This window comes from Podarcis bocagei (assembly GCF_964188305.1).
Source record: "Podarcis bocagei genome assembly, chromosome: 13".
NCBI classification, from domain to species: Eukaryota; Metazoa; Chordata; class Lepidosauria; order Squamata; family Lacertidae; genus Podarcis; species Podarcis bocagei.
In genome coordinates this window covers 39454953-39479914 of record NC_138138.1, presented here as the reverse complement: position 1 = coordinate 39479914, position 24962 = coordinate 39454953, and the positions used below count along the sequence as shown (strand labels likewise).

The following is a 24962-nucleotide window of genomic DNA, read 5'->3' as shown; positions in this document are numbered from 1 at the left end:
CCCCATGTCGTGTCATTTGTTAAGACAGTCAAGCGCTAGGAAGATTGTAAAGGCAGGTTGAAGACCCAACAACGTCTGGTTTGCCTGAACATCAGTCTTTCTCAGGATGTCTCTCCCCTCCCAACCTGCTTTGAGTCTTCCCACAATCTTTACTGAACATGAGTGGATGAGATGACCCAATAATTATACTATACAATTATACTTATAATTATACTATACAATAATTATGTGAAGTGTTTTGGAAATGTCAGACATAAAAGAAAAGTGTCAGGGAGGGAGGGAGAGAAGACTTCTTAAAGAGAAGTATTTGCAGGAGCTGGAGGGTGGGAGACATGTTGTTTGGAAAAAGCACCCCTGCTGGTGCCTATCAGTTACTGAAAATACAGTTTAGGGAAGCCTTTTTTTTAAAGATAAAAGTATTGCTAAATGTTGAGTCTGGGGGTGCTCAACCAAGATATCAAATGAATTTTGGATTAGTTTCCTGGTTACTATCTCTGGTGGTCAAGGAAAGCAGAAACACAGGTGTCCTAAAAGGTGCATTCATTCTGCAGCACGGATTCTGACACACCAAGTAGGGCCCAGCAATAAAATTACAATGCAGGTGTGGGAGTAGGAGCAGCGTTCAGTGAAGGTGACACAGAAGTGTGAGACTGTTGGGGGAGCAGGACTCCTTTGCCCTAGCCTAGCCCCATGGGGTCGTGCAGCAGGCAAGCCAGGTAGCAGGAAATGGTCCACGCCCTGCCCACTTGGCCCTCCATGTTCTGCGGGTGAACAACACGCAGGAAGCGGTAGCCGAAAGCCTTGTCCGTCAGGCTCCGCAAGCTCAGCACTTGCCTCTTGGCCGCCTCCTGCTGGGCTGTCAACTCCACAGGCCCTGCCTGCAGGAACGGCGGCAACGCAGGCAGTTCTTTGCCAGTCCCGGCACTGAACGTCAGGAAGCCGCTGGGAGCAGCCAGAGCATAGCCGTGCACCGAGTACCGAGCCCTGGGAACCTGAGGGGCATCTCCTCCTCTGCCTCTTGACCGCCCCTGGGCTTCGAACAACAGTTCTGCGCAGTCCAGAGCCACCAGTGGCACGTCATGGTGCCTGAGTGGCTGCTGTGGCTTGAAAGCATCTATGTAGCGCTGGCTGCAGGCGACTGGGATCTAGAGGGAGGAAAACACACCTGTAAGAATGGCCTGCATCAGGGCAGTGGCCCATCTTGTCCAGCATCCTGTTCTCAGTGGACCACCAGGAGCCTGTGGGAAGCCTGCAAGCAGGATCTGAGCATAACTGTATCCTCCCTGCTACCTGACTTCCAGGCACTGGTATTCAGAAGCATGACTGCCTCTGACAAAGGCATTTCTAGGTTAAAAACAGGAATGAGGAACCTCAGACTCTGGGACGAATCTGGCCCTCCAAGCTACTCTTTCCTGGCCCTTGGGACTCTCACCAGGCCACACCCCTTCCCTAAGCCATACTCCTCACTGGCCCTGCTTTGCTCCTTAACTGCTTTTGCCTACCTGAATTCTTGATCTTTGATGAGACCTCTTGCTTGCCTGGACGGGAGACAGGGGGTATGCAGAAAAACTAGCCTGCTGTACAAAGGTAAACTATATTTGTTCCCCTGCCCACCCTTAGCACATGGCCCCCAGAAAGAAATGAGGCCCTCATGCTGCAAAACATAGGCCAGATTGCTCGACGGCTGGGGGCTCTCATCTCTGGATTGTGAGTTTCAAGGAATGAGGGGAGGGTCAACAGGAAAGGGTGCAGTAGTTCTGCCTTCCATTTTGATTTGAGAACTGATGGCGGCAAAAGAAATTGGAAAGCAAGGACTCACATGCCACGGTCCAAATCCACAGAAAAGTTGTGAAGTCCTCCCTTTGAAACCAATAGGACCAGTTTGTTGTGGCTAACATACACCACTTAATTTTTATGGGGACTTCACAGCGGGGTTAATTTTCATTGGGATTTGTGCTCTTGAATACCATTTTTACTACTGAATTCAAGAAAGTTCTCCGTTGGGAGGGGCAACAGCCTAAAAATTAAGCCGGGGGGTGGGGTGGGAACCAAACCATAGACAATAGAATGTGCTTCTACAGTACACTTTTCTTCCCTTTCTACACATGGGGCTGGGAGAACAATGTGAACTGGACTTCTAGACTTCATCCACCAGGGGCACTGCAGGACTGTGGCAGAAGAGGCCCTTTTCAACCAGCCTTGTGTCCTCCAACTCATTACACCTCAAAAGCCTCAGAAGAGAAAGGCTGTGACCATGCGCCATTTGAAAGCTCCTTACCACCCACCCTTTAGTCCCCACCCAATTATTCTATGCTCCTTTCACAAACACCATTGCACATCCCATTAACTCTGGTGTTGTTTTTTCCGGGGTGTGTAGAAAGGAGGAGCTCTTGCCCCGCTTTACTCACTTGTCTCAACCTCCGCTCCATGAGCTCCGTCCAGCTGGCCCAGTAGCGGGAGGCCGTGGATTCGGAGATGTGGAACCGGAAGGCCAAGTCCTGAAGCAGCAGGCCCAGGCGCAGGCGGACGAGCACCAGGAAGAGCTGGTTGTCGGGGCTGAGGGCGCTGTGGGGGCTGCCTTCCGGGCTCCCCACCTCCCCATGCTTGCCCTCGAGGAGGAAGTCCAGGAAGGCCACCAGGCGGGGGTACCTGTCGAAGCCCGTGTAGAACCTCAGCCGCTTGCTGTCGCCCTTGACGCTCTCGAGGGAGAAGGCCCCGTGGTGCGACTGGGCCTCGCGCTGCCCCCTCAGCTGCCTGCTCAGCGAGAGGACGGTGGCGCCGCTGGCATCCAGCTCCTTGCGCATGCGATGCCCTGCAGACTCCAGCTGCTCCCGCTCCCAGCGCAGGTTCCAGTTCTCTTCCTCCAGCTGCGAGACGCGCTCTCCGAGATGGGAAAGGAGAGCCCAGTTCTCGCCGTCCGCGCTCTCCTGTGTGCGGCAAAGGACAAAATGGCGGCGTTGGCATGGCTTTCCACAAAGTTGCTCCCACCCAACTCTGCTCCCTGCCCGCCTAGTCAGCCCGGACACTGAGGTCCAGCTCCGAGGGCCTTCTGCCGCTTCTCTCATGACAAGAAGTGAAGTTACAGGGAACCAGGCAGAGGGCCTTCTGGGCAGTGGCGCCCGCCCTGTGGAACACCCTCCTGTCAGATGCCAAGGAAATAAACAACTACAGTGGTACCTTGGGTTACAGACGCTTCAGGTTACAGACTCTGCTAACCCAGAAATAATACCTCGGGTTAAGAACTTTGCTTCAGGATGAGAACAGAAATCGTGTGGCTGCAGCACAGCAGCAGCAGCGGGAGGCCCCATAAGCTAAAGTGGTACCTCAGGTTAAGAACGGACCTCCAGAATGAATTAAGTTCTTAACCCGAGGTACCACTGTATCCGAGTTTTAGGAGACATCTGAAGGCAGCCCTGCATAAGGACGTTTTTATGTTTTATTGTGTTTTTATATTTTGCTGGAAGACTCCCAGGGTGGCTGGGACAACCCGGTCAAGATGGGCAGCATATATATAATAAAATTATTATTATTATTAGTCCCTGGTCACCCTCACCTTCAGCTCTTGGTGTTCCTTCTGGTTGGCTTCCACCGCTCCCTGCAGGCTAAGAAGGCGCTCGCTCTGGCGGTGGGCTGTGTCCTGCAACTCCCTCACCAGCCTCTTCAGGGCATGTCCTCCTTCTGGTATGCAGTATGCGCCGTGGTCATGCAATGCAGCCATGCCCTCGCAACAGGGTGACGGTGCTGGTGTTTTTCACATGCTCAGCTGCCACAACCAGGTCACCAGGACCAGAGGGAAGGCCTACTGAACAAAGATCGGCTTATTGGTATTTCAACAGCGTGGTTGACAGGCTGCGTTTGCTTCAAGGGTCATCCTTATTCCTGGCCCTTGGTGCCACTTCGCCCCCTTCCCAAGAAACTCTGAAAATGTAGTGCCCCAAAAGGCTAAGGGCTCAGTAATTTGCTCACCTGGTGTCATCTCTGTCCTCCACCCTCCCCATGCCCAATTGTTTTATCCTGAAAGGCCTACACTGGCTCCCAGTACGTTTCCAAGCACAATTCAAAGTGTTGGTGCCGATTTTTAAAGCCCTCAACGGCCTCGGCCCAGTAGACCTGAAGGAGCGTCTGTACCCCCATCGTTCAGCCCGGACACTGAAGTCCAGCTCCGAGGGCCTTCTGGCGGTTCCCTCACTGCGAGAAGCAAAGCTACAGGGAACCAGGCAGAGGGCCTTCTCGGTAGTGGCGCCCACCCTGTTGAACGCCTGCCCATCATATGTCAAGGAAATATACAACTATGTGACTTTTAGAAGACATCTGAAGGCAGCCCTGTTTCGGGAGGTTTTTAATGTTTGATGTTTTATCATGTTTTTAATATTCTGTTGGGAGCCGTCCAAAGTGGGTGGGGTATATATTTACTTACTTACTTACTTACTTACTTACTTACTTACTTACCTGAATCTTTTAGCTTCAACACTGGGATTTTTATTGACTGAACTGCTCCACTGTGTGGCTGTATTACATTATTATTGCTGGATTTATTTGTGGGGTGTGGGTTTTTTAACTGTGTATGTGGCTTCAGGAACCTATCGAAGAACTGGGGGCTGAAGAAGAAGTTTAATTACTTGGGCAGATATATCTTTGGTATCTGGTATCATGAAGTAGGAGTGATTCAATTTATTAAATATATTTTTTATCCCATTCTTCAGGCAACCCTCAACCCAACCCCACAACAATCCAAACCAATAAAGAATTAAGTACAGGGATAGTGGCAGGCACTGTGTGTCTAAAGCTGGGACAGAGAGCCTCGGGCTCAAGGACCAAATGCCCTCTGTACTTGGCCCTTGAGACTCTCCCCCAAGCCAGACCCACTCCTTGGCTCTGCCTCTGCCTGTGAATGGCTGCTTTGAGTCTGCACTTAATGATTTTTTGTGGCATGCAAGTTACTCTGCTGCAGTCGTGGAAAACTGGAACCCCAACCTCTGGCTGTTGACTGGAGCTGGTTATCTGCACTGAAGAATCTGCACCGGCTGCTAATGTGCTACTGGGCCAGATTGAAGGTGCTGAGTGTATAAAAGTAAATAGCTGGTCCCTTGTGCCACATGGAATTGAGCACAGCGGACTCTATACTGTGGAATTTATTCAATTTGTTGATTCGCTTGGCTGATCACCGAAGAATTGATGCTTTTGAATTATGGTGCTGGAGGAGACTCTTGAGAGTCCCATGGACTGCAAGAAGATCAAACATGTCCATTCTTAAGGAAATCAGCCCTGAGTGCTCACTGGAAGGACAGATTGTGAAGCTAAGGCTCCAATACTTTGGCCACCTCATGAGAAGAGAAGACTCCCTGGAAAAGACCCTGACGTTGGGAAAGATGGAGGGCACAAGGAGAAGGGGACGACAGAAGACGAGATGGTTGGACAATGTTCTCGAAGCTACCAGCATGAGTTTGACCAAACTGCGGGAGGCAGTGGAAGACAGGAGTGCCTGGCGTGCTCTGGTCCATGGGGTCATGAAGAGTTGGACACAACTAAACGACTAAATAACAACAACCCTGCCATGTGAGCAGTTTTACATTCTTCTGATCTTTGCTTTTACCTTTAATTTAATGTACACCACTCTGAGAAGATCTCCCCCTTTTCATTTAGTGGTATAGAAATTTATGTACGTATAAATAGATAAGCCTTGAAAAGTCCAAGCTCGCCTCTTTGCCATCCCAAAGAAACAAGAGATTTTGTGTTTCCAAGAAGCCCACACACCTCCCCCTGCCAGCAAACCAGTGAGGCTCCTCTCTTGATTTTACACTGCACAAGCTCCCTGTGCTCTCCCAGAAATCTCTGCTTCTCATGTCCAAGAAGGAGATACATTGCTGCTGTGTCAGCTGCAAGCTAGGTCTGTGCTCCTTCTTCATGCCTCCATCTCTGGCCCACAGGGGGCAGCACACTCCCACACTGGCTCACGGCATTCCTGTTAGGAGGAGGATTACATTTTGTGGGCCTCTCCAGACTGATGTTCTATTGCAAGTTTCATCAGCAACATGTTCTTTGACACAAAAATAGTGGTGGACTTATTCTGCTTTAGCTTGCGATGCTTCCCTGATACTACCACACAATTGTTTTGTAGAGCAACAAAAGTGGGACAAAATTAAACTGGAACATGTGTGGCATAAAAATTACAGAATATCAGCAGGAAGCTGTAGGATATGTGAATCTGATTGGAAATGGAGGAATGTGACTATGGGATTGAAAGTGGGATCCTGTCTGACCACCGTGACAGCATCATGAACATAGATCATCATAAATGTGCAGTAAGAAGAACATCTGGAGGAGTCCCTGTTTAGTAGTACCATGTCTTTAATGTACACAAGAATCACCACAACCCCTCTCCTGATTTGGGGTTAACTTGGAGATTCACCATGACTTCAACCTGACTTTGTGATTATCTTTTATAAGCAAGCAAGACAGACTACACAAATATTTAAAACCTGCATACATCACTGTGACTAAAATAACAGACATTAAATTTTCACAGCAAATTGTTTCTGCTGCTGCCTCGGTTGCTCTTATGTGACACACAAGATATTAGAGCAATACAGAAACCATTTGCTATGTGAATTTAAGATGGTCTCTGTTTTGCTAGCCGCTGTTACAATATATAGTTTTAGTCAAAAGTGACGAACTGCATCCTTCCAGGATCCAGTCTATTTTTCATATATGGGTCATAGCTGTCAACTTTTCCCTTTTCTTGTGAGGAATCTTATTCGGAATAAGGGAATTTCCCTTAAAAAAGGGAAACGTTGACAGCTGTGATATGGGTACTTATAAAGAAAATATTGCTACAAAAATACTTGGATCCTATTAAAATGTACAAGGAAAAAAGATACAGACGTAATACTCTCTCTCCCAGAAGCTATGAAGCAATAAAGTGCAGATGCATATATGAAGCATAACAGGGAGGGATTGCTGTCCAAATTTGTGGAGCATCAATGCTGAGGAGAAGGGGAGCCCTGAGATAGGCTGAAAGCGGCAGGTTTGGGGATGGCGATACACCCCTGTTGATCAGTACCTGGGAGGGACCGCAGCTCAACTCCATCGCGCTCGCTCTCCCAGCCTCGTTTCCGATCCAAAATGGCCGCCGCAGTGAATCAGCCCTATCTGTCTCTACTACCGCGAAAGGCCCTGTCTGGTTTTCCCTCAACCAAGATGGCAGCATCAGACTCGAAAGGAATGAATGAAGCGCGCCAGGAGTTGGGTCCTAGTTGCTGCGTAAATAGTGGGTTCCCTCATTAACTTTTTTTTTCCTCTGAGGGAAGAGAATCACAAAAAGTAAACACACACACACACACACACACACACACACACACACGCACAGAGTTTCGTGGCGCCTTAAAAACTAAACACTTTGATTATGGCATAAACTCCCGTAGATTATAGTCCATTTCAATCAGATGCATACTATTAAGTGTCACCCATCCTTCCAGATTTATATGGACACATGGATGTAAGGAACGGGGGATCTGTAATCATTGGGGTCAGAGGCAAAAGGAAATAAGGAATATGAGGAAGAGTAGAGCATCCACCGCTTTGCATGCAGAAGGTGCCAGCTTCAATCCATGGCATCACCTGGCAAGGCTGGAAGAGACACTGTCTGGCTACTGACAGACAGTGGAGAGAATACTGAGCCAGATGGACCAATGGCCTTATGTTCCTGTAATTACAGATAGTGACAGTTCAATTATAGCTAGACAGTCTGCAAAATAATCCAGCAACTGGAGGATTAGAATTGTAGAGTTGGAAGGGTCCTCAGGGGTCATCTGGTCCAACCCTCTGCAGTGCAGGAATCTTTTTGCTCAACATGGGGCTCGAACCCACAATCCTGAGATTAAGTGTCTTAAGCTCTACCGATTGAGCTATCCCACACAAGATTACATGTCATGCGTCTAACGAAATGGAGTCATGTAGTTCCTAAAAGCTTAAAAAAGGTAAAGGACCCCTGACAGTTAAGTCCAGTTGCAGACGACTCTGGGGTTGCGGCGCTCATCTCGCTTTACTGGCCAAGGGAGCCGACGTTTGTCCGCAGACAGTTTTTCCAGGTCATGTGGCCATCATGACTAAGCCGTTTCTGGCACAACGGAACACCGAAACCGGAGAAGCTCACGGAAACGCTGTTTACCTTCCTGCCGGAGTGGTACCTATTTATCTGCTTGCACTGGTGTGCTTTCGAACTGCTAGGTTGGCAGGAGCTGGGACAGAGCAATGGGAGCTCACCCCATTGCAGGGATTCGAACCACTGATCTTCTGATCAGCAAGCCCAAGAGGCTCAGTGGTTTAGACCACAGCGCCACCCGCGTCCCTCCTAAAAGCTTAGGCCACAATAAAATCGATTAGCCTTTAAGTGCCACAAGACTTGGTTCTTTTTGATACGACTAGCATGGCTGCTTCTCTGGAAAAAGCACAAACAGGTACAGTATTTCCTTAATCAGTGGCATTATTTTCCCTTATGTTGTGGCAGCAACGGGAGCAGGAGCTGCTTGATCATGGGGGCAGTGGATGAACCCCCTAACACAGCCTTTGCTAACCTTTTGAGATATTTTGGACTACATCTGCATGCGCACCAAGCATGTAACGCACAGGAGGAAGCCCTAGGGTGGTGGGGCAAAGGTGTCCATTTGAAATGCACAGTTTGTTGAGGTGCGCACACGACTTTTTGATGAACTCCTCTCCTCAGATAAGGATAGTTGCCTGACTGCATTTTTCAGAGAAGGAGCAGCTGCAGGGCCTTTTCTTCACCATTCTGGAAAGAGCATCTAGCTCCAGCTGCTTCTAGCCCAGAGCTGAAAGGAGGCAAACTCTTCCCTCTGCCACGGGCTGAGAGCCTGGGGTACCCTGCAAGAGTTACACTCCGTGACACTCAAGAGGAACATCATGCCAAGAGAAATAAACTGTGCCCAGGAGTGATGCAGTCAGTGCTATTTATGCATAAAGTTCAGATGCAGACGTAGCAAAACTCTGTTATTAATTCACAGCAGTGCTAATTGATGGCAACAAAACCTTTCTAACTTTGCTATGCTAATTTAACACCTGGAAAGGGAGGGCGGAAAAAACAAACGTGGTCTCAGCTGAGTCCTAAATGAATAGGAATCCAAAGACATTATAAATTCTTGTTCAACAATTTCACTCTCTTGACATCTTTTAAAGTTCCTTTGTTGAAGAATGGCAACATTCTAGTCTGCAGCAGAATGCCCTTGGAGAGCGAAATGTTCTCCCACTGGTTTCTGAAATGTTGCCATTTTTGTATGTTGAATTTGTGTCCATCTATTATTCTTTTGCCTGGAGACAGACTTGCTAGTCCTCTGCAGAGAGGCTGGAATAAATGAAAATTCAGGTCCTGTGAGGAGGCTAGGAATTTCGGGGTGCTGATCCTTTTGACTTTTTTCACCATCTGGCATACAGTTTTATTTCCATTTGAAGAGAGGGCTCAAGACTTGATGCCCCAGATATACCTTTCGAGAACTGAGGAGCAGTGAAATAGTGACGCTAAAAGGGCAGGCGCAGTAGGATCTGCTTGCTGAATTAAAGGTGAGTCTTAGAATAAGGCACTCTTAACCCCCCCCCCAAAAAAAACACAGAGCACTATTCAACACCTTGTGCCAGTTCCAGATTCAACCATCTATATTATACCTCATAGAATCATAGAACTGTAGCGTTGGAATGGAATGAATGTTATTGGCGATCTGAGGGTGGCATTGAAACCAGAAGGTGGTTTGTGTTTGGCCAGGTGTAATCCAGAGTGTGTCACATAGCAATGGAGAGTCATCAAAGATGGATTTGAGAATTGAATCTGGTGTTGGCTTCTCAAAAAAAAACCCACACACCTTATTTGGTCTGAGGCTGCCACTCAGTACAAGTCAGTACAGTGGTACCTCGGGTTAAGAACTTAATTCGTTCTGGAGGTCCGTTCGTAACCTGAAACTGTTCTTAACCTGAGGTACCACTTTAGCTAATGGGGCCTCCCACTGCCACCGCGCGATTTCTGTTCTCATCCTGAAGCAAAGTTCTTAACTCGAGGTACTATTTCTGGGTTAGGGGAGTCTGTATCCTGAAGCATCTGTAACCTGAGGTACCACTGTACTCCAGAATCCTAGGTCTTCTGCTTGCTAGTTCCCCATCTGAAAAGATAGATTTTAAAAAAACTTGTATTGAACGGCATTTGTGCAGCCACTTCTTTTTCTTGTTCTTCCTCTGCTCTGGCAATACAGATTTTGCCTGCGAGCTCAGCAGGCCATGTCTCCTTCCCTTTCTGACTTTTGTTGTTGTTGTTGTTGTGTGCATTTTATCTCTATTACACATTTCCTCCAAAGAGCATCTTCGGACCAGACTAGACAATGCACTTGTTGCTATGCCCTTTTAAAAAAAAATAATAATAAAAACAACAACAACAACAGAATAATTGTAAGTATGGGGAACTTGATTTTCATTGGGACTGTCGTGGAGTTAAACCACCCCTCAGTATGTGCCCCAGTGCCCTATCTATCCCCAGCAGCAGAAAGCAAGCCGCACATTTAGTGCCACATCTAGTCATCATAACATGCCATACATTTAAAGCACATGACTTCCCCCAAGGAATCCTGGGAACTGTAGTTTGTTAAAGGGCTGGGATTTGTAGCTCTGTGCTTTAAATGTATGGTGTGTACACATTTAGTAGAGCAGCCTTTGCCAACCTGGTGCTGTTCAGAAAGAATCATAGAATTGTAGAAATGGAAGGGTCCTCTAGGGATCATCTAGTCCAGGGGTCTGCAACCCGCGGCTCTGGAGCCGCATGTGGCTCTTTTACACCTTTGCCGCGGCTGCGGGGCGGATACTAGCAAGGGGAGGAGGCGCATTGTGCACCCCCACACTCCCCACTGTGGCGGGCGCTGTACTGGCTGTGACGTCGCATGGGGGCGATGCGTGCGTTAGTCACGCACCGTCCCAACGTCACCTTCCCACCCGCTGTCAGATCGCAGCTCTGGAGATATATTTGTTTTAAATGTCGCAATGGTTTCGCGGCTCCCAGGTTTTTTTTTCCTTCGGAAATGGGTCCAAGTGGCTCTTTTTGTCTTAAAGGTTGCAGACCCCTGATCTAGTCCCACCCCCTGCAATGCAATGTTGTACTACAGCTCCCATCAGCTGAGACTGATGGGAGTTGTGGTCCAATGACTTCCAGAGGGCGCCAGGTTGGTGAAGGCGAGTAAACCCCACTGAGCCCTGTGAGGCCTAGTTCTGAGTAAAGACGCAGAGGGTTGCATTAAAAGCCTCACAGCTTCCCTGCAATGGGCTCCATTATTTTCCTTCTCCCATCTGGTTTTCCCGTCTCCATCTCAAGGGTCAGTCGGCGCTCAGTGGTCACTCAGCATGCTCAGTCCTCCTTGGACTATTTTGAGGTTTCCCGCCTACCACTTCCGCTTTAGGGCCATCGCACACCCCTCCCCCCAAAACGCCTGCTTGATCCCTTTTTATAACGCAGGTGTGAGGGAACATGTGGCTCTCCAGATGTGGCTGAGCTACAACTCCCATCATCCCTTGCCTTCATGGAAGCTTGAGTTCAGCCCAAAGATTCACCATTTCTGCTTTAGAGAGCGGATAGGGCCATTTTGGCAACGTAAAAATCCACACGTTGGCCTCTGAACTTAGAAATGGAGGGAATAATTTTGTAGGGGGACACCATGAGATTTTCCTAAGAGAGAGATAATAGGGCAGATAGAAACCTTTCACACAGGGTCTGGGTATTTGTAGGGTACATCTTCCTTGTTCCAGTTATCATCCCTTTCAAATGTTAGATTGAGGTCCACAAGGATTTTTTGTGTGTGGCGCCCCCTGAGCTGTGGAATTCTCTTCCCTCTCTTTTCCAGCACAATGTGATTATTCCTCTGAGCTTTCGGACACTGTTTTGATTGTCACCAGCTTTTAAATGTTAAATATATATTCCTTTCAATACTGTTTTTTAAATACTTTTCGCCGCACTGTGGTTTTAAACTTTTATATTATTTTTTAAAACGAGGTCATCCTGCTAAAAGGCAGTATGTGGACATTGTTCATATATTATCATTATTTGGAGCTTGCCAAGGAACAGACAGAGTGTTACTTTGCACAAGAGACAAACAGCATGTGGTAGATGTTGGTCAGATAATGTCTGTCAGTATCCTCTTCTGCAGGCCTCCTAAATAGAGGGGGCTGGGGGGGGGAGAGCTTGATTTGTAATGCAGATGCAGCCTTTGAGCATTACAGATCAAAACTAGCTGGGAGCTCTCCTCAGAGGAATCCTGAAGAGATCTGCTATCAGAGAGAGAGTGTCAAGTTTGCCTGTTGAAGCAAAAACAACAACAAAGCATCTCGTTGAGACACCTAAAAAGATGAACACATTTATTATGGTACAAGCTTTCATGGACAGCAGCTGGGCTTCCCAGACTGATCCGTGCTTTGTTTAGGTGGTTTGCGGTGTGTCTGTGGATTCTTGGTCAAAGATGGGAGATGGCACATCCGTCACATTAAATATTCATATTTATTTTTAATTGCATTTTAACGGCTTCTTTTATTTCATGGATTTTATTGCATTACAATTTAAAGTCTTTGGAATGTAATAAAATACAGCGCATATGAACCAAAAAGGCTTTAGAAGTCACACAGCATCTAGCACAGCACATTGCAATTGCTACAACAGGCAGAAAAATCATGGTTCGCTAAGATCCCCAGCAATTTTCAAGTGGTCCATAGCAGAAGAAATTTAGGGGACCTAGAGAGCCCACTTCATTGTGGAGAAAAAGTCTCCATGTAGATACTTTAAAGCACATTATTTCCCCCCAAATAATTCTGGGCATTGTAGTTTCTTAAGGGATGCTAGGAATTGTAACTCTCTGACGGGGGTTAAACTACAGTGCCCAGAATTCTTTGAAAGGAAGGCATCTTCTTCAAATGCGCTTTAAAGGTATAGGATGTACACAGCCTTAGGCATAAAGCAGGTTTCAGGTTGCACTGAGGATCCCAGAGGAAAGATTCCAGCATGGCTGTTATGCCATGAGAAATGACCATGTTTTCCTTCGTGCCTGCTTTGTGTCTCACAATAGGAATGTTACTTCATTTAATTTAATATTGTCTACACTGGGTGGCAGCAGCTGTTCAGTGCAAGATCAGGCCTGGTATTTGAGAAGTAAGGGAGGCAAAGGCGGTCAAAAGAGATTAACTGCAACCATGGTTCAAAGGCTCATGCCTGAGACAAATTCAAGATTGATTCATTGTTGTTGTTTATTTTTTTAAAAGCAAGCGATGTATTCTAGAGGCATGTAAGATGTGGGTCCTAAGACCCTTAATCCCGCTCCTTAAAATTCAATCTGAACAAAATTGGTGAAGCAGCAAAGAGTTTATTGAATACAATACGTTCTTGCAAGAGTGGGTGTCCAAAGTAGGCAAACCCCAGCTTTGTCAAAGCATAAGCTTATATTCCCTATATAGTACAGTGGTACCTTGGGTTACAGACGCTTCAGGTTACAGACTCCGCTAACCCAGAAATAGTACCTCGGGTTAAGAACTTTGCTTCAGGATGAGAACAGAAATTGCATGGCAGCAGCGGGAGGCCCCATTAGCTAAAGTGGTGCTTCAGGTTAAGAACAGTTTCAGGTTAAGAACGGACCTCCAGAACAAATTAAGTTCTTAACCCGAGGTACCACTGTACCAGAAGCGCAGGTTCCTTCCCCTGTCTCCCCATTGGCTGGCTACTACAAAGTTTACAGCCTATCACGACCACCTAATTATCCTACCAACATTCCCACCTCTGTTCACTCTGATTCACCTTCTACATTTCTTTATTATTCCCCTTATTTGGTCTATGTTCCTATGCAATTACTTGCTAAGCCAAGCAAAAATACCGCCTTCTGATCACAAGCTCTAACATCTCCAGTTAACAAGTGGGAGTCGATCTGGACTGCTGACACTTGTCTACTTATTACAACCACATCCTGACCACAAGCTCTAAATATCTCTTAAGCTTTCTGGACTGCATACATTTGTTTGTTTACCTGTTACATTTGTATGTGAAAAAGCAACATCCTCATTTCTCACAGGACATTTGTTGTAGTTATTTATTTATACCTCATAATAACCAGCAACATTAACAACGCAGGTCAAACAGCCACACTTTCATTTCTGAGGGGAAATGATGTGAGCATTGGAGAGACTGGGTTGGCATCAGATTTCATGGGCCTCTCAGCATGTTGCCACCCCGTGTCCCCACCAACACACACAACCTATTTCCCCATTTGGTCACAGAGCATTCCCCCCCCCCTTTCGCCACAGCCACCAAGGCCTCAGTAGCGGCAGCAACACCACTCACTGGTGCCCTGCAGTGCTTTCGTGGTGCTGCTTTTGAATGAGAGCTGTGATAGGAGTTTTATGGTTTTAGATATATGGTAATGTTCATAACCGCACATACATAGGTCAGCACAGGAAGACCAACCTGGAACCATTTTGATTCCTAAACTGACCAAATGTTTTCTCTCCAAGATCAAACTGGAAAAGTCTCCCCGTTGTCTCTTTCCTCACAAATCCTGTCTTAAGGACACATTTAAGATATGAATAGGGTGTGAGCCTGTGACCTGGCCCAGGAAATAAGTATTTTACCACTACAAAAGAATGGCCAGGCTCCCCAGGAAATCCAATCAAGTAACTTGCCGGACAGGAGATAAAGTGTGACAGGAGAAAAACAACATGCAAATGTTCTGTTTTAGACCGCCTTTTCTGGGATGTATCTGAGGGGTGGTCTTAGGTTACACCCCTTCTGGGATGTATGCATAATGTTTCTGGGGGTGGTCTTGATCTAGAGGATGGGAATTTCAAAAGTCTTTATAAGCCCTTGCACAGCATTTTGTGGGTTCTCCTCTTTTCCTGCATGTAAGGGGAGCACCCTGTTGCAACAGATCAATAAAGATCAAGCTTACTAGCTGCTTTGCTTCTCAATATTCTCTGGTTGGCCTCTGTTATTCTCTCCTACCAATAGGGAACCTATGTAAGGACTCTATATGGGCTCTTGGATACCCCATAAGGGAAAAGGGCTTATTTTTATTTACAACAGAGCCGAAGTTCGATTCCCAGTTGCTCGCCATCTTAATTTAACCTAATCCAGTGCCCCAACTGTTAAGTTGTGGGTGAACATATCAGACGACACAGCGATTCTTCAAACAGCTCTTGTTTATCCACAGGCCCAGAACAGAACTGGGCTGAAGGGTTCAGCCAACCTGCTTATATAGAGCTCAACTACAAAGCAACAGTAACAACTTTCTGTAACTATCCAATCACTGAATGTCACTTTCAATTCCTTATTTGCATATGTGGACTTGAGTGAAAACTATCTACAGTATCCCCCTGCTGGCCCAGGGTGAGAACTTCAGTACATAACACCAACCTATAGACCTAATGGAAGCGATAGTTTTCTATAGCTGCACAGCACACATCTTTATAAATGTCAGTCGGGGCATTGCATTCTGGGTGAATTAAATGGGTGGATGGATTCTGTGAATGAAACCAAGCTTGGCTCCCACCCCAAAGTGGCACCGCCACCCACCTACTGCTCAAACAGCTGTCTGGGAGCCTGGCAAGAGGGCAGTGAGCCACACTGGGGCAGTGAGGAGCCCTTCTGAGTCCCTGGGACTCTCAGCCAGAACCTGACCTGGGTGACCATTGGCACCAAGCCTGGACATGAATATACAGCCCTGATATACAGTAAGTGTTTGTTTATACCTGCAGCAAACATCCACCAACACCAGTTCTCGGTTGTTTCCCCCCAGAGGAGTGGGAAATAGCTAGTCAACCCCTTCCCAATGCCACTACTACCCCTTCCCAGTGCCAATACTACCATCAAAATGTCTTCCCCCAACTGCATTTCCCTTAAAAACACAACACAACACAAACACTGTGTATCACAGCATTGGACTACACTACAGGGTTTTTATGAGCCCAAATGGCTACCCAGAATTGCCAATAAATTATTGCTCATAAATTTTGCACCCCTGGCAGCTCCACTTTTGACCGTCTTTCATTACAGAATGACAGCCTTGAGGTTTGCAGCAGAATGTCTTTGGAAATAGAAAGTTTATCCCGCTGGCTTCTGAATGTTACATTTTTTAATTTCCCACAGAGATTTGACCAGTTTATGCAATGTAGAGCATAGTTCCATGATAGGGGCTAGGAATTTTTGGGTGCCTTTCAGCACATACACGGACTTCCTTAGTCAGCTGGGCCACTATGTTTCCTGTGTGCTGGAGGCACCCAAATCCTGGAGTCCCAGGTACACATTCCTTCAAGGAACCAAAGGGTGGCCTTGAACAACCAACCTTCTGATTAACAGCCAGATGCGCTGACCCATTGCCCCACCTGAGGAAATGATGCCAAAAGGATGTGAGTATTATATGAGCTATGATCTAAACCTGAGGTAGAAACTGGATCAGGCCAGGCGGCCAGATTATTATCTCCCTCACCTGCTGTGGGTCAAAATTGTCAGGAGGGTGGTGTCACCCGCTTATCAACCAGCAAATTTCACCATCCGGTTTGAAATCAAACTATGTGAGATACATGGGTGGAGGGGGTGATGCCAAAATCAGAATGGAGTTTGGCTGTGTACATCTTAACAGCTTAAAATGCAGCTAGCCTGCTCTTTTTCTGAATTCGGATCAAAGCTGGTTCAGATCAAACCTTGTGTATACCACTTCCAAAATCAGTGGTGGGAGTGTATTGGATGCAGAATAAATGGGAGTGTGGACACAGCTTTGAACTATCAGTAGATCGCCATAGTTTCTCTTACACACCTCTGACGATAAACATTTACCATTTGATATCCTTTGTTGCAATTAGTTAAATTCTGTGTGGCTCATATGTTGGCCTCTGGGATGAAGCAAAGGACTTGATGTGTTTGGATCAATATATGAGATATTCCTCTTAAGTTTTTTTAAAAAACAAATCTTTTACAAGCGTGGTATTTCCATATGATCCAAAAATTATGTTAAAACCAATTGTTTCCCATTGTTTAAATTGTCAACAGTTGTCCTGGTTATAAAAAATGGGGATGATATAAGAAAGGAATTAGCAGGGAAATGGGTTTGTGTGCATGTAATTTTTTATACCATCTTTTCCATATTTTTTCAATTGCCAATAGGCAAGGGTTATCTAATTTTTCATTTGTCTTTGGATTACGCACCAGAAATGTGATACTTTCCCATTTTATGGCTCCACACTGGCAAGTGTTCAATTTTTATCCATATCTAAGCTTTATTGCCTTGAGCAATGGCAATTAGATTCTTAGTGTGTACTACATCATGGCAATATGTAATATTTGGGATACTCAGAGCCCTTTATGAAGTTTCACTTAATGTGGAAAGCCTGATTCTGGCTTTCTCCCCACCTCAATGGATAAATGTGATCATTAACTTTTGCTAGGTTTGCTAGGCTGATATCATGGCTGGAATGACTTCAAAATTTTGTAGTCGTTTTGGGGGAATTAGGATTCTTGTTGTGGCATTTTTTTCCTGGGCCATGGAAGTTTCAATTTGTCCCAGATTCTCAGTGGTTGTTTTACAGTTTTGATAAGGGGTTAATACTTTATTGTGATAAGCCAATTCAAGATTTGGGGGGAATTAATTTTCCTAAATATTTTAAAGATGTTGGACGAACTTTTATGCTTGTAGCTGGTGAGTGTGAGACATTTATACATAACATTTCTAATTTTTGATAGCTGATTTGCAGTCCAGCAAATGCACCAAAAGTGTAAGGTATCAATTCCTCTGGGTTCGTGATCATAATGGCAGTTCGAACACTTCAATTCACGGTTATATACCCTTGATGTCACTAAAAAAAGGATATGGCAGTGAACCCATTTGCAATCAGGATTTATTACAATTTATTTCCTTCTGTGAAAAGAAGAAACTGATATTGCAACACATTGCAATCAAGTGTGGCTTCAGATTAATCCCAGTGGAAGGGACCAGGAGCCAAAATCCATTCCCCTCTCTAATATATTTATTCAAAGAAAGGAAGAGAATTTGGCACAGGCCCAGCATAATTAGGAGCTCTGCACAATTAATCCCGGAAGAAAGAGCTGAGCCTCTTCTTATTTCACAAACGGGAGCTTCGCTTCTCTGCCTTACAAATAAATAAATAAAAATGACTCCTATTCAGTCTCCCCACGGCTGGATTCTGGAGTGTGGAAAAACAGCGAGATCTCTCATGTGCAGTCTCTGGCGTGGGTAGTTTTCTGATCTCTCAACAAGATGCTACGATGCCCAACCCTGCCTCACATTTTGCAACACCCTTTGAAGTGAGTCAGCCGACCACAACCCCTTAGGGACAACCCTGGAACCGTGACAACCCTGGGGATCAACTGCAGGAACAGTTGTCCGCAGTCCAGGTGAGTGGAGGGAAGAGGTGACACAGAAAGGTGCGCAACCATGAGGGAGGGAAGGTTTGCCAGTGCTTGAGGAGGAGAATAAAAGCAAAAGGTGAGGCCCTGCTGCTTAACCCTGCGGCTCCTGGGAAGAAGCAGAGAAGCGAAGAAGCAGAGAAAGGAGAGATTGGGAAGGTGCGTAATCTTAAGGAAGCGGGATAAGGTCGGATAAAACAAGGATGGGGAGTGGATGTGCAGAGATTTCTGCAGAAATCAGGATATACACGAGAGAGGGAAGGGCGGGTGTAAGCAAGCAGCAGGAACCTGCCCCGGGGTCGCCCTTTGTGGTATGCCTGCCCTGTCTTGCTCCTGTTCATCTCTTGCTGGTTAGTATAGATACAGTATAGGTAAGAAGTTTGCAAGGTAATTTGCAAGACTGGAGGAGTGTCAAGCAGGAGGGGAAAGGAAGCAAGATGGGGGAGGCATGAAAGGGGGAAGAAGACAAGAATGTGTGAAGGAACGATGAGAGACAATGGGGTGCAGTGGCTAGAGTGTTGGACTGCGTCTTCTTCTTTGGTGATCGCTCGTAGCTGAGTGAACATGAACATGGTTTTAACAGTGAGTCCGTAAGTGACTGTGGAGGCCAATTCTGGATCCACACGCCCTTCCACAGTAGGGAGATAGGTTTCCGGGCGGGAGTTGATCATGGTGAGGGTTTGCTAAGCGTGCCTTCCTCTTAGCGCACCTTTGGTAAACTAGGAGCTGGGTGACCAGGGTTCACCTCCCTATTCTGTCATGAAGTTTGCTGGGTGACCTTGGACCAGTCGCTGCCTCACAGCCTAACCCACCTCACAAGAGGGTTGTTGTGGGGATTAAATAAGAAGGGGGAGAACCAGGTATGCCAACTTGAGCTCCTTAGAGAAAAAGGTAGGATTTAAAGGGGGGGCAGATAGCACTGAAAAAAAACTAAAAGGGGGAACAAGGAACATGGGGAAAGGAGGGAGAGAGAAAAGCAAGGGTGGGTAGAGAAGAAATAGAAGAAGAAAATACAGTAGTACATCAGGTTAAGAACTTAATTCGTTCTGGAGGTCCATTCTTAACCTGAGGTACCACTTTAGCTAATGGGGCCTCCCGCTGCCGCCGCGCAATATCTGTTCTCATCCTGAAGCAAAGTTCTTAACCTGAAGCACTATTTCTGGGTTAGTGGAGTCTGTAACCTGAAGCGTCTGTAACCTAAAGCGTCTGTAACCTGAGGTACCACTGTGTACAAGAAGATGGAGGAAAGAAAAACAAGTGTGGGGGGGTGGGATGAGATGGAAAGGCAGGTGAGAAAAGGGCAGAAATTTCAAATACAAATCTGTGGCATGACCACATTTGGAATGCAGTTCTGGTTGCCTCCCCTCAGAGAGGGTATTGTAGAGTTGGAAAAGCTTCAGAAAAACGCCAACCAAAATGAATGAGAGGGTGGAGCGGCTCCCCTGTGAAGAAAGGTTTGCAGTGTTTGACTGAGAAAAGGAGAGTAAGAGGTGCCACCACAGAAGGTTGTGAAATTATGCATGGCATGGAGGAAACGGGTAGAGAAAAGTTTTCCTCCCTCTCTCATACAACTGAGCTTGTGAACATCCAAGGAGTGATAAAAGGAAGCGCTTCACATGGCACATTGTTAAACTATGGAACTTGCTCCCACAGAAGGAAGTGATAGCTTTAAAAGAAGATTAGGCAATGGAGGAGTGCTTCAGGATACAGACTCCCCTAACCCAGAAATAGTACCTCGAGTTAAGAACTTTGCTTCAGGATGAGAACAGAAATCGTGCGGTGGCAGTGGGAGGCCCCATTAGCTAAAGTGGTACCTCAGGTTAAGAACAGTTTCAGGTTAAGAACGGACCTCCGAAACAAATTAAGTTCTTAACCTAAGGTACAACTGTACAATGTTACAAATATCATGCCTGAATGTGTCCTTTCGACTTGAGAGCTCAGGGAAGATGCCTATCATTACAAATTCATAGAAAATCCATACTTTAACTGACTCTCCTCATTCCCCCCTCGAAGAATTTGGGCTCCACCTCCCTCCATGAACCCAGAAGCAGGAAGTCAAGTAGGCAGCAGGAACAGGGCATCCCGCCATAATTCCCCAAGCGTGGGAGCACATACAGGGCACCCCACCCAGGGAGTGACCAAGGGGGCAACAACAGACACCCCCCCCAGGCAGTTTAGCAAGTCAGGTGTTCTGAAAACCCATCTCCAGAAATGTCCTGAGGGAAAGGGTATGTAAAGAGTTTTATTGTTCTTTCCGTGATGGGTACTTAAGAGGTGTTGGGAAAGGTTTCTCATAAAGTGACCTAATCGAAACAAAATAAAAAAAGATCCTTCCATTAGCACCTTAGAGACCAACTATGTTTGTTATTGGTATGAGCTTTTGTGGGCATGCACCCTTCTTCAGAAAGTGACCTAATGTTGAACTTGTGTAACCCTTGAATACCCCTCCCCATTTGTGACATGCTAGTGATGTAGTGATGATGCATCACTGATGCTGCTCAAAGTATACAGTGGTGCCCCGCAAGACGAATGCCTCGCAAGACGGAAAACTCACTAGACAAAAGTGTAAGAGCTGTTCGACAGTTTTCCGTTTTGGAGGTGCTTCGCAAAACGAATTTCCTATGGGCTTGCTTCGCAAGACGACAATGTCTTGTGAGTTCCTGCTGGTCCCCCCCCTTTTTCTAAGCCGCTTATCAGCTGATCTGATCAGCAGATAAGCCGCTAAAAGCCACTAATAGCGCTAATAGCGCTAATAGCGTTAATCCGCTAATCCTTCAATGGGCTTGCTTCACAAGACGAAAAAACCGCTAGACGAAGAGAATCACAGAACGGATTCTTTTCGTCTTGTGAGGCACCACTGTATTCTGGGGGAAAGAGGGAAGTTCTAAAAGAGGTTGTCACCCCACGCTCGGGGCTCTTACTCTTGTGGGGACCTGTTGCACAACAATATACCGACCACTGTTTTGCTCCTATATTTGGCTGGAACTTCCTTCCTTTCTGACCGTATAGACCCATGGGCTTTGCCCCGATGAGCTGGGCTGTTGGGTAGTCTCTCACCCCAGAATTTTCCTTAACAGGAGCTTCCTCCATTCCTATCTGTGACCTTCCAGATGGGGCAGGACTGCAGCTTTCACTCTTCCTGGCTACAGTGGTACCTCAGGTTAAGTACTTAATTCATTCCGGAGGTCCGTTCTTAACCTGAAACTGTTCTTAACCTGAAGCACCACTTTAGCTAATGGGGCCTCCTGCTGCTGCCGCGCCGCCAGAGCACGATTTCTGTTCTCACCCTGAGGCAAAGTTCTTAACCCGAGGTACTATTTCTGGGTTAGCGGAGTGTGTAACCTGAAGCGTCTGTAACCTGAAGCGTATGTAACCCGAGGTACCACTGTATTGGCAACATTGGCTGGGGTGCTGGAAGTCCATCAACATCTGGAAGGCCACCTGTGGCTTAGTGCACACCTGCTGGGTTGATGAAGAGGGATGTCAATAAGGACAACTGAACAATTAGTTCAGGAAATTGACACACTGTCCTCTCAATTGTAAGCAAATGAGGCGTCCCTTCCACACACAGCGACCCATACAGATTAACTGGGACCCTGTCATCACATTGGGTGGAGCTTTCACCTACTTTCTTCCAAAACATTGCCTGTGATATTTATTTGGTACGCTGCCTTGGACACCTCAGTGTGGCATCTGTGCAATGGGCACCTGGTCTGCTTTGAGCAAGGGCTGTTTGTGTACCACTGGGTTCAGACTCCGGACTATTGAAAAGGGCCAACCGTTACCTGTGTAACTGCCCAGTCCCTGGGGTTAGGAGAAGAAGCTAGCATATCTAGGCATCTTGCAGTCTCCTTGAGTTTAATTATCTTTTTTCCTCAAGCAAGTTTGAGAGCTGTGCTCTGGAGCCGGCAAAGACAAAAATAGAGCTCGTGTGTTTATTTTGACTACTGTAGGTTAGCTCCTAATTTCTCCAGGGAGCAGCGTTCAGGGAGACCAAGTTACCTGGTTGCTTTAGATGTGCAGTGGTTTATAATTGGAGAAGTACATGGCTTTGTGTGGAAAATTCTCCCTTCCCCTCTCTACCCTGCAGACCTAGAACTTTCTGCAAATCCCCAAATCTGTAGCAAAAGAAACCTGCTCCTCACCCAAATGTGCAGATGTGCCTTTAAATCATCATCATAATCACCACCACTACCACTATGTGGGAAACAAGTGTTTCCCAAACATCATTTAGCGAAGAATACTTTTGAATTAAAATTAAGGGCACATGTCCCCCTTACATCCATCGAAGGCAAAAGAATACAAATTACCTGTCCTGAGAGGAGCTCTGTGTTTCTATGTGAATTACCGTCCTGGGTGTGGAAGAAGGCAAGATCAGAACAGTGACTCATACAGAGACACCATAGCAACCTCCCTGTCTGGGCAAGTGGCTTTTGTTGGGAATCAATGAATGATCCAATCGCATCTGGTGCAACAACCCAACACAATTACTTCAACTAGAGACTGATTGGAAGAAGGCAATGCTGGAGCAGGGAATGGTGTCAACTGGGTTGTCTATTGGTCCTTAGCTAGCGAGCTACTACTGTGGTGTAACGCTCAGTGTGTCAGACTAGGATTGGGACCACTCTAGTTCCAATTCCCCGCTCAACCACGAAACTCACTAGGTCACTTCCAAGGCTTCCTGTGGGGACAACAAGATTTCTAAGTGTGGAAACAGGGCATGGCTAATGCTTCATGCGCAGCCTGCAAACTCCTCAAGGCTCATCACATACAGCTAGATGGACCTAGACTGGTCATATCCACACCATGTATTGAAAGCACTCTTACACCACATGGAGAATTCTGGGAACTGTTTATTAAACATGCTGGAAGTTGTAGGTCAGCACCTACGACTACAGTTCTAAGGGTTCTTTGGAGGAAGCCATGACTATTAAAGTGGTATAAATGGGCTTTAAATGTATGGATGTGGGTGTGCCTCTTGAATAACCCCCCCCCTCCGACCTTCTGTATGAGGTTAAACAAATGTAGCAAATGCATTTATTTAATTTCCACAAGTTTTGTTTACTTTAAATAACGAAATGCCCTTTGTCTGGTGTGTATTATTCATTTTGAATATAATAATAATAATAATAATAATAATAATAATAATAATAATAATAATAATAATAGACTTGTTTATGCAGACAAATGTTATCCTGAGATAAGAGTCAACCAATAACTTGGTTGTTGCGTCTCTCAGCCTAACCTGCCCTTCAGGGTTGTTCTGAAGGTAACACTAGAGGCAGAGAGAGAAAGCACTTTGGATGCTACCTTGAGCTCCTTTGGAGGAAGAGTGGGGTTGACATATAATGAATAGTATTAGGTAGTCTTTTACACAAAATTAGATATTTATTCAACTCACTTTCAATATAATAATTTCTTACATTTTGACTTCCCATCCTTACACTCATAATGTTCCTGTTTGCATTCCTTTTTCTGCTGCCATAACTTCAGCAGATAAACTGCCATTTATTTTCTAATGTATTATAACTTATATTACAATCATTGCTTCCCTTGCCTATTATTCAAATCCTGCTCGCGATTTCAATTGAAGCGGGGGTGGGGGGTGGGGGTGGCGCCAAAGGGGAATGCACTCCTCAGCGAAGTTCTCCTCTTTTTTATCTTTTATTGTTACCGTCAACTTCGCCATCTCTGCATAGTCCAATAACTTTAAAATCTATTCTTCTTTTGCTGGGACTTCTTCTTCTATCCACACCTGCACATACAGTATACAAAAAGGACCATCTCTTTTAGAACCTCTGTCCCTGTGAATTATTGTTCTTAACACACACACACACACACACACACACACACACACACGTAGCAAACCATTGCAGCCAGTTTTTGAAGACATTAAGCAACAGAAGAGATACATGCACGCACACAAGCAGCAGAGGTGCATTGGAAGCAACCAAGCCCTGCTGGCTGGCCTGATGCAACAAAGGGAAGAGTTCCTGCACCTTTAGGGATTGCATCATTTCAAGCCACACCTGAAACCCTTTCTTTTTCGCACAGCTATTAACGGTGCCGGAGCCTTGTTCTCTTCTGAATTATGGCAAAGCTAAATCAGTAAATCACACAGCGAGACCTGTGGGCAGGTGTTTGGGACTCCTGGATGGATTACTTCAATTGTCACAAGTACGCATGAGTCATTTTCGTTTGGCACATGATGTGCCTCAGAACCCAGTTCTACAAACAATGAGGAGCCTTTCACTCCTGGGGTGTTGCTTATTGTGTCAAGTGTGGGAGGAGGCCTCTGGTCAGGTCCAACTGGCATGGCTTGTTTCTCTGAGCCCTGTGGTATTATTAACTCCTGATGTTGCCAATATGCCCATACACTTCTGATGCCTGAGAGGGGTGGAGAGCTGCCCTTGACTTGAGGAGAACTTGCAGTGGAAAGGGAGATGTGCAATGTGGTTGCAAATGTCTTTCGAAGACACAGTAAAACTTAACCGTAAAGGAGATATCTTCCTATACACATAAAAATATA

The 24962-nt window shown here is 46.1% G+C and overlaps 2 protein-coding genes across 5 annotated transcripts in view; one reads left to right on the top strand and one right to left on the bottom strand.

The window, feature by feature from the left end:
* Nucleotides 1-525: 525 nt before the first annotated feature.
* LOC308572592 (uncharacterized protein) lies at nucleotides 526-7138 on the bottom strand. Of its 2 annotated transcripts, none has more exons than XM_081168788.1 (4): nucleotides 7061-7138; nucleotides 3554-3802; nucleotides 2409-2927; nucleotides 526-1145 (listed from the first exon to the last, which is right to left on the bottom strand). In XM_081168788.1, the coding sequence occupies exons 2-4, from the start codon at nucleotides 3716-3718 to the stop codon at nucleotides 678-680; spliced, it is 1152 nt and encodes a 383-aa protein (XP_081024914.1). In that variant the 5' UTR covers nucleotides 3719-3802; nucleotides 7061-7138; the 3' UTR covers nucleotides 526-677. The 2 variants fall into 2 exon arrangements, with proteins under 2 accessions (XP_081024914.1, XP_081024915.1); XM_081168789.1 differs by having other exon boundaries at nucleotides 3554-3799; nucleotides 7061-7126.
* A 2189-nt stretch (nucleotides 7139-9327) lies between these two features.
* The window catches only part of SULT2B1 (sulfotransferase family 2B member 1), a 30231-nt gene continuing 14596 nt past the window's right edge, over nucleotides 9328-24962 (top strand). Inside the window, exon 1 of one of the 3 annotated variants that reach the window (XM_081168435.1) lies at nucleotides 9328-9573. The gene's annotated coding sequence lies outside the window, so the exon portion shown is untranslated. The other 2 variants (XM_081168436.1, XM_081168434.1) reach the window with 2 other exon arrangements.

Excerpts from the sequence above, each read along its gene's own strand:
- LOC308572592 (XM_081168788.1), bottom strand. The coding sequence starts at position 3,718 with ATGGCTGCATTGCATGACCACGGCGCATACTGCATACCAGAAGGAGGA. Across the intron at positions 2,928-3,553 it reads AGGAACACCAAGAGCTGAAG|GAGAGCGCGGACGGCGAGAA; the intron begins GTGAGGGTGACC and ends TGCCGCACACAG. Across the intron at positions 1,146-2,408 it reads TGGAGCGGAGGTTGAGACAA|ATCCCAGTCGCCTGCAGCCA; the intron begins GTGAGTAAAGCG and ends TCCTCCCTCTAG.